We start from the raw sequence: 14,755 nt of genomic DNA, 5'->3' as shown, positions 1-14,755 counted from the left end.
CCACGCTTTATATAAGCTTAGCTGTTTCTGTTACTTCGCTCATGCCTTTTATATTCAAGACTTCAGGCAGCGCCAGGCTCACATACACAGAAATATAAAGCCGTCAGCTGCTGTTTGCGCAGTAAAAGCTCTGAGTTTTAGTAACATTAAGAGCTGCCGAGTTCAAGATCTCCCGTCATCCTAATGTGACCCTCTTGGCATTCAGATGAAATGTTCTAACTTAAATATTACAACTATTTGTATCAAATACCTTCTTTATATATATAGTATATACATAATATAATAATTCTAACACTCCAGTCCAGTCATGTAGCGTGACACATAGCAGAGCAGCGAACTAATATTAACATAAGCAGCTATAACCCTGTCGGCCCAAAACTAAGTCAAAGAGTGAGAACGCTTCAGACAGACTGCCATTACAAGACTGGAGTTTAGTTTATAGTTAGTTACTAAAGCAGAAAAACACGGACCCTCACACGTCCTGCTTAAGTCAGTCATAGTACTAACTCGAAAGCTCAGTCACTGATCACGTTATATCCATATCTCTATATGAATTCACTAGATATTATTTATAGTAATACTTTCCTTTTTACTAATGATACTTTGGTGTATTTTTTGATTATACATGTATAACAGGCTTCCTAAATTTTCTTTGGACATTTATTATGTGTCAAACAGAACTGAAGCCCCCTGTTTTAAATTTGTGGTATTGGGCTATATAAATAAAAGTACTTACTAAATATTATTGGGATACTTTGAATTTACATGTTTGCAGCACCTTGATGCACATTATGTTAAAATGTTAACACACATCAGTCCTTGAGGTCTATCCAAGAAGTCATTACTTTTATGTTTTAATACTGTCTGTTTAAGGATTTATTTATTTATTTTACAAATGAGCTGCTATATGATATCTACGCTACACACTGATTCTGTTATCAAGTGAGGATCAGCATCACAGGTGATATAAGGTGAAAAAAAAGGTGATTTTATACGGTTTTTTGTTGTGTGATACTCTCTGGTGCTTTCTCCAACGCAGTAATGTGTTCATCATCTGGCTGCAACAAATGAAACTGTTTGCAACATCTGATGGAAACAACAACCAGACCGACGTGTCACAAAACAGTTTGTCAGGATGTCAGTTAACCCAGTTTGTGGTGCTGCAGTTGACACAAATGTGGAAATAATGAACTGTTGCTTCCTTCCCGTTCTTGTAGAATGTTCCCCAAAACATCAGAGTTAAAAAAAAAAACATCACAGGGAACTCCACCGAAAGTCTGCATTATAAACTGGGACATGGAGGCTCAATATGTGGACTGCATGATGGGAAATGTAGGAGCCAGTGTGTTTTTTAATTGGGTCTCTTGGGAAGTGTTGTAATACAGCCTGCTGTCAAAGCAACAAAGCCGGGCTGGATGTCTTCACACACATATCGAGATAGCAGGTCACACACACGCCTCGTGGACTGCGTGATGCCTTATGTTGTTTGAGGTCAAAGTCAAACACCCACACCCAAGAAGCAACGCTGAGAAATGCCAAGCCACCAGAACAGGTTCAACAGCCGCCACTCATGCAGCGTCTTCATACGTTTGCTGTATTTAGAGGTTGCTGAGAGTTAAATTCACAGTATCACCAAACAAGGCAGAGAGTCTGCAGGCCGTCAGCAGCTCTGTGCTCTGAGCTAACATCAGCATGCTAGCATGTTCGCCATCTTAGTTTGATGTGTTAGCACGTTAGCATTTGCTAACTTTGTCTGTCTGTACACTACTTTGTCAACAGCTATTAGAAACTTTATACAAACATTCACGTTCCCCAGAGGATGAAGTGTCATCAGGTCACAGTTTAAATTTGTCCAGTTATTTTGGTTTGGACCAAATATCTGCAAAACTAATAACATTCCCATCAGCCTCCGCTGTAGTTTGTAAATGTTAGCATACTAACAAGTTAAACCAAGACGGTGAACAGGTTTAATTTCATACCTGCTAAACATTAGCACGTTAGCCAGCATTAGCATTTGCAGCCTCACAGATCAGCTAGTGTGACTCGTCTTTTAGTCTTGTTTAAATTAAATGTTAGTGCTTCTCAAACAGGTGCAAACTCAAAACCTGAGCAAATGAAACCAAAATAACCTGCATGGATTGACTCAAGTGGTAAGATTCAGATGAAATGACCTTTTAAAAGTGGAAATTGATTACTTTTTTTCCTCACCATTGTGTTACCAACCATTTGACGGTTCAGCTTCAAATTCATTTTCACCACACTTATCACCACATGGTTCATATTTCAAGAAAATGAAACCTGGTGACGCCTCAGTATGAAAGTAGCGCATTGAGGTGTTAGCCAAAACCACAAGCCATCACATTCAGATCAATTTTGGCTCCTGCTGCGAGGCGGTACAGCCGACACATATTCATGTCTTGCTTTGACACGGCAAAACAGACGGATGGAAAAACCCTCTTGGAGGGAGACGAGCCGCCAGTTTCATGACAGCTCAATGTTCAAAAGCTCATTCTCTTGTACGGTCTTTGGACATTTTGTGGACTTTCACACGTGAGTGATGAGCGTGTGAGGTCAGATGAAAATGTCCCCCTAAAAAGGTCCACTTACTAGTTTCTTGAAAGCTTTCAGCTGAGTCTCATGCTGCTCCGCACTGGAGACGTTTTCTCATTCGTATGGGACCTCTAAGAAGCACTGATATATTGATTACAGGGGGGATCATTACACCTGTCTCTGTTTAAGGATGGTCTTTGGCTGAGGAAGACCATGAGATGCAGATGAAAACTCCAGCTAAGTGGATAAATTCTTATTAGCTGTGCTAACAGCGCGTCTTTATGGATGAGACTGTCAGTCTGTTAACTCAATAACTAATGTTTTCATGCAATTTAATACATCCATGGCCCCCAGAGAAGGAATCCCACTGACTTTAATGATCCTCTGAAGCCACCTTGTAATACCTAAGACAATCTCTCACATTTTCCTCTAGCGCCATCATCGGGTGTATTGTTAGTAATGTCAAATTGTCCAGTTTGGTTTAGAGCTGCAAAAACCAAGTCGACAACGGACAGAAAAGTAACCGTCAGCTACCTTCACAATGGATGATTTGTTCTTTCCTCCTTCTCATTTTTAAGGAATATACTGCTGCTCTCAACTTTTTGTGATCGTAGACCTAATGTGTTGGATTTCGGTCTGATGGTTGGACAAAATGTGGTGTTTGAAGACATCTCCCTGCACTTTGGAAACTGATGGGTATTTTCACAATCTTCTTAAAGATCAGACGATTTCTCAAGAAAATAATCTGCAGTAGAAAACACTTTAACAGCAGAAAAGAGTATTAATCTGACACTTTGGCAGACTTCTGGCCTTTCAGGGCATGCCTTTTATTTTAGAGGAGTATGAAAATAACGTTAGAGGACAGGAAACACGATGGGAAAAGGTGGAGCTGCAGTAAAAACAATCTTTAAGAAAGTTGGGAGCTAAGGAGAAACTTCAGGGCTGATTACACACACATCAAAACATGGAAAATACTGATCAATGGGTGGCGAGAGTCAGCCGAAGAACTGACACTTTCACACAGGTTTCTGTGGAAAAAAAACGACATGCAAGTACAGCCAGGGTTCAGATAATGAGACAACCCACAATCAGACTGAGCAGGGTTTTAAAATCAGTCACGTCCGTCCCCGACAGGGAATCACCAAGGAAACAAACATCTACAGGTAAAGTACCTGACGCTTGTGCTGGTTTGACAGCAACTTTTTCAGGCCGGTCCTTCAGCGATAACACTGAAGGATCTTGAGGGGGACTGCAAGCATGATGGGAAGTAAAGGGGTAGCCCATGTACACACAAACATCTGAAGACTGATGGAGTCCAGAAAACAAAAACACAGATGAGGCCTTTGAGCTGAGGCAGCAGGAGGTTCGCTCCACTTTAGTTTTCTGATGTCATTCTGACCGTCTCTATGAGCGTTTCAAACAATTTTTCACTCTCTGTTGTTCTTTTAAATGAATAAAATTTCAGCCAAGGTATTTCATGGCACTTCTAAGGTGGACTACACACACACATATTACGTCTAAAGTAAAGTTAAATGGTCTTTCAGCCAGCGGTGTACAATCTGTTCTTTGAACAGACTTAAATAAAACCATCATTTTACAGCATGTACAGTATTTACTGAACATTATATGTGAATCTTAGGCCATATTGAAATAATGATGGCCTCCTCAGCGCCACCACCTGCATAAAAACATGCAGTATGTATCCTGAGGGGCGTATAAAGTATAGAAATATGTCTCGGTTGGTGATCCTCTTTTGACAGACAGGACCAAATGGACAACAGTGTCGCCTGGAGACTGAACCAACCTGTCACACGCAGTAATTTAGATCTGAAATTCATCCTGATGTCAGAAAGTCTTTTGACAGAATTAAAGGGCGCAGCTTTGAGCCACACATGGAAAAAGGTGTTTAAATACATTTCTACATAGAACAACAGGCCAAATAACAATTAGCTACGCATACAACTTTTTTTTTTTTTTGTTCGCAGTCATGCTTCACGCCAACTGTTTCTCAACAACTTTTCTAGATTAAACAACTCTGTAAGGCTACTTTGATTAGACTAGTGATCAATCATTTCTGGGGCGATGGGATGATTAAAAACCAAAGGAGACTGCAGTCAATGCAGCTAAATATGCAGCTAAATGCTGTCTTCCCTTCTGGTGTGAAATGGTTTCGTAATTGTCTGAAAACAGGTTTCATGAGGTGTTCATAATCTAGACATCAGTTGGATATATCCGTTAATAAGAAAAGACATTTTGTGAAATAATTCTCAGTCACAGCACTTCTCTGACGGGCAGAACACGACAGCTGGGATCATAAGGTTTCAACTCTGCGGTACATTTACGCCTCAGGTCCAGAAGTCCTGAGTCTGACCTGTTCAGACGCAACGTTACAGATAAAAACAGACCAAAAGAAGAAAAAAAAAAACATGTCTTGGGAACATGTTCGGACGTCTGTCTTGTGGATTTTTCTGACAACATTTCATATCACTCCTGTCAGCAGCGAAACAGAGTCTGTGGTGATTTATGTCCTTTGCTGGTGCAACAGCGCACTCTGTCTAACCCTGAGTCACATTACATCCCGGCTCCTGTTGGCTGAAGACGCCGAGCACTGCTGCGTGTCACAACACCGTGAGCTCAAGCAAAACCACTGACTGTAACCACACTGAACATATACATGGAGTGTATATATAGATTCACATCACAGAGGAAAAAAATCACGCTTTCCTCTCCCGGCTCCCTCCCACTGTGAGTGTTTCCCAACCTGACTCATGGCTTTCCATTGACACTGCCGGCAGATGTTGAGTTCTTGTTGCGGGTCAGCCAGGAGGACAGGAAGCTGCGGGGCCTCAACGGCCGGGCGGGGGCCTGCGCCAGGCGGACCATGCGCGGTGAGCGCCACACCTTGATGGTGGAGTCGTCGCTGGCCGACAGCAGCAGCTCCTGGTCAGCAGGACTGAAGGCCACCGAGTTCACCACGTCGTCGTGCGCCAGACGTGCCAGACAGATGTTGTAGTGACGGTCCCAGATGTAACCGTGCTTGTCCTCGGCTCCACTGCAGGCAGGAGAGCAGAGAGATGAGTCTGAGGATGCTTTATCCCACCATTCACATTGAAATACAGTAGAAAGGGATCTTTCATGGTCTTTAAATGTACACATGGACATGTGAGTATGCAAAACAGCATGTAGAGCCAGAATATCTTCATAATCAAGACAGTTTTAGTGAGATTTATCTTGCTTTTCTCGAGTTTGATAAGCTCATTAAGCTTAGTTTGCTAAAAGAGAGTAACTCAGAAGCTGAAAGGTTGTATTTTTCTGTTTAATAAGGGAAATAGGTGTAAGAATATTTCCTTTCTTGGCATTTTGTGAGTTTACTGTTTATTTATTAGACTAAGAAAAGCTAAAAGAGCTTCAGGAACGTATCAAACAGTAATCTTAAATTTACCTTCAGGACCATTGAGTAAGTAAATTACAAGAGCGTTGAGATGCTTCTATTCATAGAATATGCCAGGATGGAGACACAGACGTTACTCCAACATGAGCAGTCAAATTGCATTAACAAATTTTCTGCCATTGCAGTATCACTTCCCTATTAATGCATGATCACTTCATGGCAAAATGCAGGCAAATTAATGGTGATGGCTTCAAGTGTGAAAGCTGTGTCTATTCTTGGAGAAACAGACGGCCTCAGTCACGCACCTGGCGACAAAGTCCCTGCTGACGTCGAGGAAGATGAAGAAGCACTCATCGTTGGGCGTGAAGGCTCGGTGAGCGCGCAGACTCCTCCTCTCCTCCCTCAAACTCTTCAGATCGATCACGTGCAGGTCGATCTCCTCGGCAATGGGCGGAGGAGACATGGGGTCGGAGATCACACACCCGGCTGGCCAAGCCCGGCTATTCACATAAAGGTACCTGATCAATGAAAGGAGCACATTTAGAGTCATGATGGCATGTGTAATCTACAGAAATGTATTGCAATGGCGCACTCACACACACACACACACACACACACACACACACACACACACACACACACACACACACACACACACACACAAAGCTACACATCTTATTTTCTACATTAAAGCATAATGAATCATGTACATCATTTATGTACCTGTGGTCTGGAGAAAGGCCCATACCAATGATGTGTCCATGGATATCAATGACATGGTCCAGGGAATCGAAGAACTCGTCTGAACTCCGCTCTTCCCCCAGTACAGGGCCACAAGTGGTCATCTGGTCCGGTTTGATCCGCTTAATACCTGGGCAGGGACAAAGACCCCCACATGAGAGGAGACGTCTGACAGCGCCGTGTGCAATTTCTACCTTTCATGCATTGTGTGTGGATCACACATGCATCATCACCTGCTTACCTATCTGATGAGGGGAGTATGTAAGGCTGCCGGTGGTGAAGAGTAAGTAAGTTTTGTCCTCTCCCTCACTGGGCTCAGAGGGCTCAATTAGGTTGGATTCAGGGGCCTTTGTGTGGGCTCTGCCCATCATCTGAGCCACCTGGGTCTCAATCTCCAGCTCCATGGGCGCCACATTTTTACAACTCTAACAGGCAGGAAGAAAAGCAGAAAAAGAGGCAGAATGAACAAGATTATTCTTTCAAAACAGATAAAAACACCAGAGTTTTACACCTCACTCACCTGCAAAACATGGCCCAAGCCTGAGATGGTGGGCTGAGGAAGACGGACAGTGGGGAAGCCGTGACACCTCGCTTCCCTCTGGCGCTCCTCGTCCTCCTCTTCTTCCTCACTGCCGGAGGTTCCCAGGTCAAAGAGGAGAGGCTGGTGATGGTGCTGCTGCTGCCCTTTCTGCCGTCGAGCCTGAGACTGAGCCTCGTAGTCCAGCAGCAAGTCCGGGTTGTCATGACGTCGGCAGTGGGCCACCATGACTGTCCGGATGGTGCTGGCATTGACGTTCTGGATCTTGAAAAGGCGCTTAACGACGTTGACGTTCTCCGATTCAACATCCTGCGGAGGAATGACATTGCGTGGGACGTATTATTATTATTATGGATCCATGACACTTCCTTTATCCTCCATCTGCACAATGAAGAGATTCTGCCTGACGTGCACTGGGTCTCACCTGGAAGGCTTTATTGAGCCAGAGCACAGAGCAGGACGTCATGTTGCCTATCCAGTGCAGGTTCCCAGAGATCAGGTGGGTCTCATTCAGCCAGCAGCCGAACACATCGTACGGCTTGTTCCTGACGCGCGACAACAGCGTGTAGTTTTCTGCAGAGCGTTAAGACGTGGGGACACATTTTGATTTAAACATCTCACAGACTGAAAGAAACTGCTCCCATTACATTACAACATTACAACATTATAACCCTCATGAAGGAAGGATGTAGTGCAGGGCTGTTGCATTAGACAGCATTAGTTACAGCTAGGTGTGCCTTATAATCTGGCAACTGAGAGTAAAGAGGCAGTTTTCAGCACAAAGACGAGTTAGGGGTTTGTTTTCCTTGTTGAAAGTGCCAAAGAAAAGGTGATTTACAGAGACGATAACTGGAATTTACTGCATAATCACAGATGCCTCATACATACGTCACACTTATCAACCTACAGCATCCTTCTTCACACATAGCTGTTGGAAATTGGGCCAACACCTTAGTCTGTGGGAGGGGAGACTTCCACAAAAGAATTATTAAGAAAACTAAAAATGGCCCCAAGAAACATCAACAGGACATGATGCCACATGACTGGTGAGGGACTTATTTTAAGTTTTTTGGCTCCTACCCAGACTGATGACTGCGATTTCCCCAGACGAGGAGTGGTGCGGGCCCAGATAGACACCAGATACAAGCAGCAGGGTATCGTCAGCGTTGAACTGGGAGAACTGGGTGTAGCCCCAGTTAAACTGACGCATGCTGGAGCTGTGCACCAGCGAGATATTACCATCTGGCCGCTCTGTGTCCCATAGCTGCATACAAGAAGTCAGAAAACTCATTTGGAGGAGAGGTTTCCATGTTTCTCACCAAGCTCTACGAACAGCATTAATAGAGATTACTGAGCAAAGTAAGATTGTTCATCCTGCTAAAATGAAAATTGAGTAGGCTCAAAAAAATTAAGGGATCACTGTCATCCAGGAGCTGCCTGCACACTCTGGCCACGTGAGGCCGGGCATTGTCCTGCACCAGGAGGAGCCCAGGGCCCACTGCACCAGCGTAAGGTCCAACAATCGCTACCTAACAGCAGTCAGGGTACCACTGGCTATGACATGGAGGTCTGTGCGACCCTCCAAGGATATACATCCCCTGACCATGACTGACCCACCGCAAAACCGGTCATGCTGGACGACGTTACCGACAGCATAACGTTCACCACAGCTACAGCAGCAGCCTGCTGGAGGTCATTTTGTAGGGCTACTCCTGTTCCTCCTCGCACAAAGGAGCGGACACCGCAGCAGCCCTGCTGCTGGGCTGATGCTCTTCTCTTAAGAATATTGGCAATAGTACTTTTCATTGCAGTAGGATTTTTATGACATTTAGTATTTTTAGAATCTGTACAAATGTACATATATGTAGTTGTTTGGCTATTCTTTATCCTGTACACTTTTTTCTTTTATCTTAGCCTTTTTATGCCACCATGTTTGTTTTTTTAATACTTGCTGGCTGTAATGATTGGATTTCCCCAGTGTGGGATCAATAAAGCTCTCCTTGTGTAGCGATCAGTCTTTTGGTATCTCCCCAGAGCTCTTGAGACTGTGCTAGGAGACACAGAAAACCCCCTTGCAACCGCACACATGGATGTGCCATCCTGCAGGAGCTGGACTAATTTTGTCCTCATGCTACCAGTAATGACAAGGAAACAAACAGAACTCAAAACTAGAGAAGAATGTCAGGAAAGACAAGGAGAGAACGACTGTGCAGCCACCACATGCAGAATCATTCCCTTTGTGGGGGTTATATTGATTTTGCCTCTCCACTGCACCTGTTGTCACTTTCGTTTGCACCATGACAGGTGTGACTGAGTCACAATCACTCTGCCCTAAATGGGCAGATTGATATCCCTGAAGTTGATCTTGGTGTTATACTGTGATGATTAAGTGATCCCTTAATTTTTTAGGCAGTGTATTTGATCAAAATTCACACGACTTGCTTGCTTTCCATTCTACACTATGTACAGGTAATGCTTCAGTATCAAAATTATATAGAACATGCACAGAAAACAGATTTAAGAACAAAAATATGATTGAAATAAGATCTGACATTCTAATAAAACCCCTAAAAGGTGCTTAAAACCCGTGGAGAAAAACATCAGTGTCTCAGAGCACATTAAATAAGAGAGTGTCAAAAAGATTATCATATCATGTGAGAGTTTCTTAATCAGTCATTTAAACACACGTGACTGCAGTATGAGTGCCACTGTGTTGAGCAGTCATGTTTTGACCTGTCTGAGATCACCTGCTGGAGCTCGCTTTGGCCCTGAACTGTGGGCTATAGAGTAGGTCTACCAGCAAACCAGGGAAAAGAAAAGCCCTTCAGTTAGATATGTAACCAAATGCTAAACACAGTCAACTATCAAGCTGGCAGAAAGTAAGAAAATACAACCCAAGATGAAAGCAACCGCCATAATCTTTTAATCCCTACCTTAACAGTGCAGTCTTTGGAGCAGGAGGAGAACCGGTGACCCCTGTGAGAAAAAGCCAGGTGGAGGACTTGGTCGCTGTGCTCTCTCAGCGTCTGAACCTCCACACAGGGGATACAGTCAAACAGACGTTTGAACTCCCTGTACCACGACACCGCCGCTGCACAAACATAGATTAGGAGTTACTAAAGGCTGAAATCGCTCTAAGCATCTGCACACAAAGCTGGTATCAGCGTGATATGATTAGAGTGATTTACCTGGGTGTCGAGGTACAGAGCGTGGTATGCGGTAGTAGCTGTAGAACAGCTCCCTCCAAAGAAACTCATCTCTGGAGACAGCCAGCCACTGTCTGCAGGTCAGACCAGCTCTCAGCACGGCATCATGGGGCAGACGCAGGAAGATCTCCAACACCAGGCTGTCTGGCAGAACTGGGCCACACTCCATCCTAACATCCTGAGTACCACACACACAGCATCAGGAACATGGCTGTGATGTTACAACAACTTCAACGCTTTAACATAAACTTTTTTGTTTTTATGGCTGCAGCGTTCAATAGGTTTGTGCATCATTTTATACGTTTCCCTAAAAACTCAGCCTGACATATTCCATATCTTGCAAAAATTTGGGATCTCCACTCCAATGTAAAATACTGTTCTGCTGGTTTCAACACAGCTTAGCTGCACAGCTTGGATTTATAGTATCTGACCAACTGATGCACCAAGGCATTTTCACCACTGCTTTTCGACTGATAGTCAATAGAAAGATGATATACACCATCTCAGAAGATGCGTGATAATTTAGAAGAAAAGACCTGAAAGCAGTCATTTTATTTTGCCCCGTGCACCCATAAATAACATGAGGCCCCACCATTACTGGGACTAATTTGAGCCTGACAGCTGTGAGCTGTTACAGTGGCATGTGCTATAAAGCACAGACAGCACTGAGCTGTGTTCAGCCACACAAGTCTCCAGCTAACAGAGGAGCTCATTAATGTTATCATCATTATGTTTGACATGTCAGTGCATCCACTCCCTCATGGACACTGGACTTAACGGCTCGCCATTTGGTTAGCCATCAAAGGACAGAGTGAAAGAGGTATTTGTGATGTATGCTGCTGGAGCAGAGCCATGTTAGCCTGGTACAGACATGTCATTCCCATTCAAGGTGGGTTGGCACATGCTCCAGCAGACTGTTGATATTTTTATTTTACATTTTATTTTACTAGTATTATTTTTTACATCATCAATCCATTTTTGGACCAGTAAACATGAGGGTAATGGGACTGGGAAGGTAAGCAGCACATTAGCTCAGACATCTGCTTTGTGATGTCTGCACACTCATCTGTACTCATGCTGCTTCCTTTGCATCGAGCATGAAAATACAGCTAAGATCATCGTGGCAGGTTCCTTTCACTGTGGCTTCTGTGTTCTCTAAATTCATTTGCATTGTGGATATAGTCTGTTTATTTGAAATTATGCCCCTTCAGTTATTTTGGGTGAAGCCAAACAAAATTGAGCTCCTTTTCAAGAAAAAAAAAGGAAGCTGTGTAGAAGCTGGTGCGGAAGTGAGTGAATAACCATAACAGCACAAATAATTGACATGACAATCTCTTAAGAACCGTACAGTATTTACCCTGATATTCAGTGGGAGATTACTGAACTATAAAAACTGACTCAGTGAAGTTTTAAAATAATCACCCCCCCAGGACCCCCCCTCTGAATACTGGCTTGAATGACACCCCTGGCGTGGTATTTTCCTCAATTACAAGCTAACACAGCTAACAACATTACATTATCAATTTCATGTTAACTTAACGTTCTAGGAGCAAGTCAGTACCATTATCTAACATCGCGGCTAACTGTGTCAGCTCTTCTTTGCAGAACCACCCGTCATGTGAAGATGACCTAACATGGACATTTTTGTCGCTGTGCGTAAAATCCACAACAAGTTGCTGTGATTACCGTGAAAGCAGACAGTCAAGCCCTCATTCTGAACTGTGCAATATTAACCTGCTAAAGATCTGACAACTATCGGAAGTTTTTGCATGTTAGGTCGCGAAATGAATAAGAGCTTAGTTTATAGCAATGCTAGCAGTCTGTGAAGCTAACGTTAAGCTAGCTAACTATTAACAAGCCAGCTAGCCGTTAGCTGACATTTGTTTTCAACTTTTAGTTACATCTGGCGACATTTATTTCAATCAGTTAGCGGCTACTTTTATGAACAAAGGCTTTCATTGCATGAGTTAATCAGCTTGGCTCATTCCAAATTTGTTGACATAAACTGTGACCCACCTGCTGGATCAGAGTATGTTGGAGAGAAAATCAAGGGACTGGTTAGCTAGCGCTAACGGCTAGCCGCTGAAAAATGACAACAATCCTCTAGCGGGGCTGAATCTTAAAGGCTCTACTAACAGATAACAACGCCATCGCTCCAGCAAGGCAAAATCAATCGATTCCGTTCTCATGAGAGCAATATGTTTTTCTCTAAATTGTGACTAACTGATGTAATAGATCTTTTGTCATTGTTAATAAAAAGCAAGTTTCTAATGAGAGACTGAAGGGAAACTGGATTTAGTAACACGGTTTATGAAATAGGAGTAGAATTACTGTCTGATTTTTTCTTCACACACATTATGAAGATGACAACGATGATGATGATGATGATGATTGAAAAGCAATTTCGATAACCTCTTTCCAGTAGAATCCTTATTTGCCAAATTCTGAATAAAAATGTTATATTTATTGCTTTCTTTATTATTACAACATGATTTCAACTCCCAGGTTTATGCTAAGATGGTGAAAATTGCAGATTGAGAAGAAGAAACTAATATTTTAACGTGTTCATAGAAAATAATGTGATTGTTTTGTCACCATATTTCTCTACTTAAATATTTCCTCACAAAAACTTACAAATGTACATCCAAGTCTGAGCACATTATTTAGTTGAAAAGTTCCCATATCGTAGATTTATACACTGTTCTTATCTTAATTATTGTCAGTGACTATATCTATGTTCACTGTTTTCATGTCAATGAAGTAAACATGCAATGAAAAAAATATGGAAAAACACACCAGTAACATTATACTTCCTGTATCTGTGAGGGGGCTCTCTGTCCGCCACCACTTCCATCAGGGTGAGCATCAGTCATTGTGCCACTGGCTTGCAGTGCCAGTGCACACACATCCCTGCACTGACCACAAAGGATCAGATGAGCTGGACTTCAACTTCAAAAAAAAACCCAAAAACATTAAGGTGGAGCAATGCTGTGACTGCTGTTCTCTGGTGAGTAGTAAAACCTTCTGGTTTTTCTGGTTTATAGCCAGTCTTTCAGACAGTGTTGTAGCAAACAGGTTTTCATAGATAGATATTAATTAATTCTGTCCAGCCTTATTCTTTTCACTGTGTTGAGAAACAAGTTTTAATAAAGACTTGAGACGTGAAAATGCATAGCACAGTAAGACTGTGTGTGGAATGGAGCATGTTAAACCTGATAGGGCTGGACAGTCTGCGATGAAGCAGCATCCAGTCCAAATCCCTAATTCCTCCCAGCAGAGTGGACAGAAGAGACGCCCACATTCCTCCAGCACCTCCTTCATCTCTGAAGCATATTTGCTTGCAACATGCTGATCTGTGATTGCTCTGTGCTTGTGACAATGACGACTTGTCTGAAAAGCCCTTGGTGGGAAGTTGGATAGTGTCTGACAGCTGACAAGTGCAGCAGTGGCTCAGAAGTGGATTACAATCACCTGCATGTACCAAAAACATTTAAAGGTAGAAACTCAATGTGGTCAGCACGACCAGCAAATTAATCCACCGAATTAAAACAGATGGTTGGAAAGTTCATGACTGTGTAGTTCAATTGTCCTAACGCGGTTCGTCCAGGAGAGGCCTACTTTCCTCTTACAAGACTTTCTTTTTCTGCGTACGTGGCGCCATCATGTGGAAGACAAAATAACTGCAGGCAACGATTGATTTAAAGGCAGACATTGGGTCATGAAGAGCAAACAATATAAAACAGTAAGATAGTCACAGGACAAAAAACAATACAAGATAAAAAGCACACTTTCAAAGATTCCACCTCTTTGACGTGCTTTCTTTCTACTTTTATGTACATGAAACTGTTTTAATGAAGACAGAATAGGATAGAATACAACTTTATTGTCCAAAGGTGGAAAATTATCGTTGGCCCATCTGTCAGTTCATTAAAACATCACAACACACAGCCACATACACCACATAAAGCACCTGTGTCTTACCTGTGTTGTGTTCTACCCTGCCTGCCACTAATGTGCACTGGGAGAGTCTAAATCTCCTGTGATGCAGGAGTTTATACAGTTATAACTTTCTTTTTGGATTTTTCGTAAAAAAAAAATCATAACTGATCTCCTGACATGACCAACAAAAACAAGTCATTTAATTATTTGGCAAAGTATGTGTTTCTTTTTCTTAATAAAACTGTTTAAGTGATCAGCTCGTAGGCAGAATTCCCATTTTTATTCAAAACTTGATGTTGCACCTTCAAGAAAAATTCCTCAGATTTTCTCCTTTGTTATGAGCAAACTATCAGAACAGGTCAGAGGTCAGGCCTCTGCAATTCAAATTCA

At 42.7% G+C, this 14,755-nt stretch overlaps 1 protein-coding gene across 1 annotated transcript; it reads right to left on the bottom strand.

The window, feature by feature from the left end:
* Window positions 1-3,348: 3,348 nt before the first annotated feature.
* On the bottom strand, window positions 3,349-12,523 carry fbxw5 (F-box and WD repeat domain containing 5). The gene is made up of 10 exons (XM_070988513.1): window positions 12,443-12,523; window positions 10,409-10,604; window positions 10,154-10,311; window positions 8,301-8,484; window positions 7,645-7,793; window positions 7,203-7,529; window positions 6,924-7,107; window positions 6,665-6,812; window positions 6,247-6,459; window positions 3,349-5,602 (listed from the first exon to the last, which is right to left on the bottom strand). Exons 2-10 carry the CDS (start codon window positions 10,593-10,595, stop codon window positions 5,317-5,319), a joined length of 1,836 nt encoding a protein of 611 aa, XP_070844614.1. The 5' UTR covers window positions 10,596-10,604; window positions 12,443-12,523; the 3' UTR covers window positions 3,349-5,316.
* Between the last annotated feature and the right edge of the window lie 2,232 nt (window positions 12,524-14,755).

This window comes from Chaetodon trifascialis, chromosome 20, assembly GCF_039877785.1.
Source record: "Chaetodon trifascialis isolate fChaTrf1 chromosome 20, fChaTrf1.hap1, whole genome shotgun sequence".
NCBI lineage: Eukaryota > Metazoa > Chordata > Actinopteri > Chaetodontiformes > Chaetodontidae > Chaetodon > Chaetodon trifascialis.
Note: the sequence above shows the minus strand (reverse complement) of the source record. Positions and strands in the feature narration are given on the sequence as shown.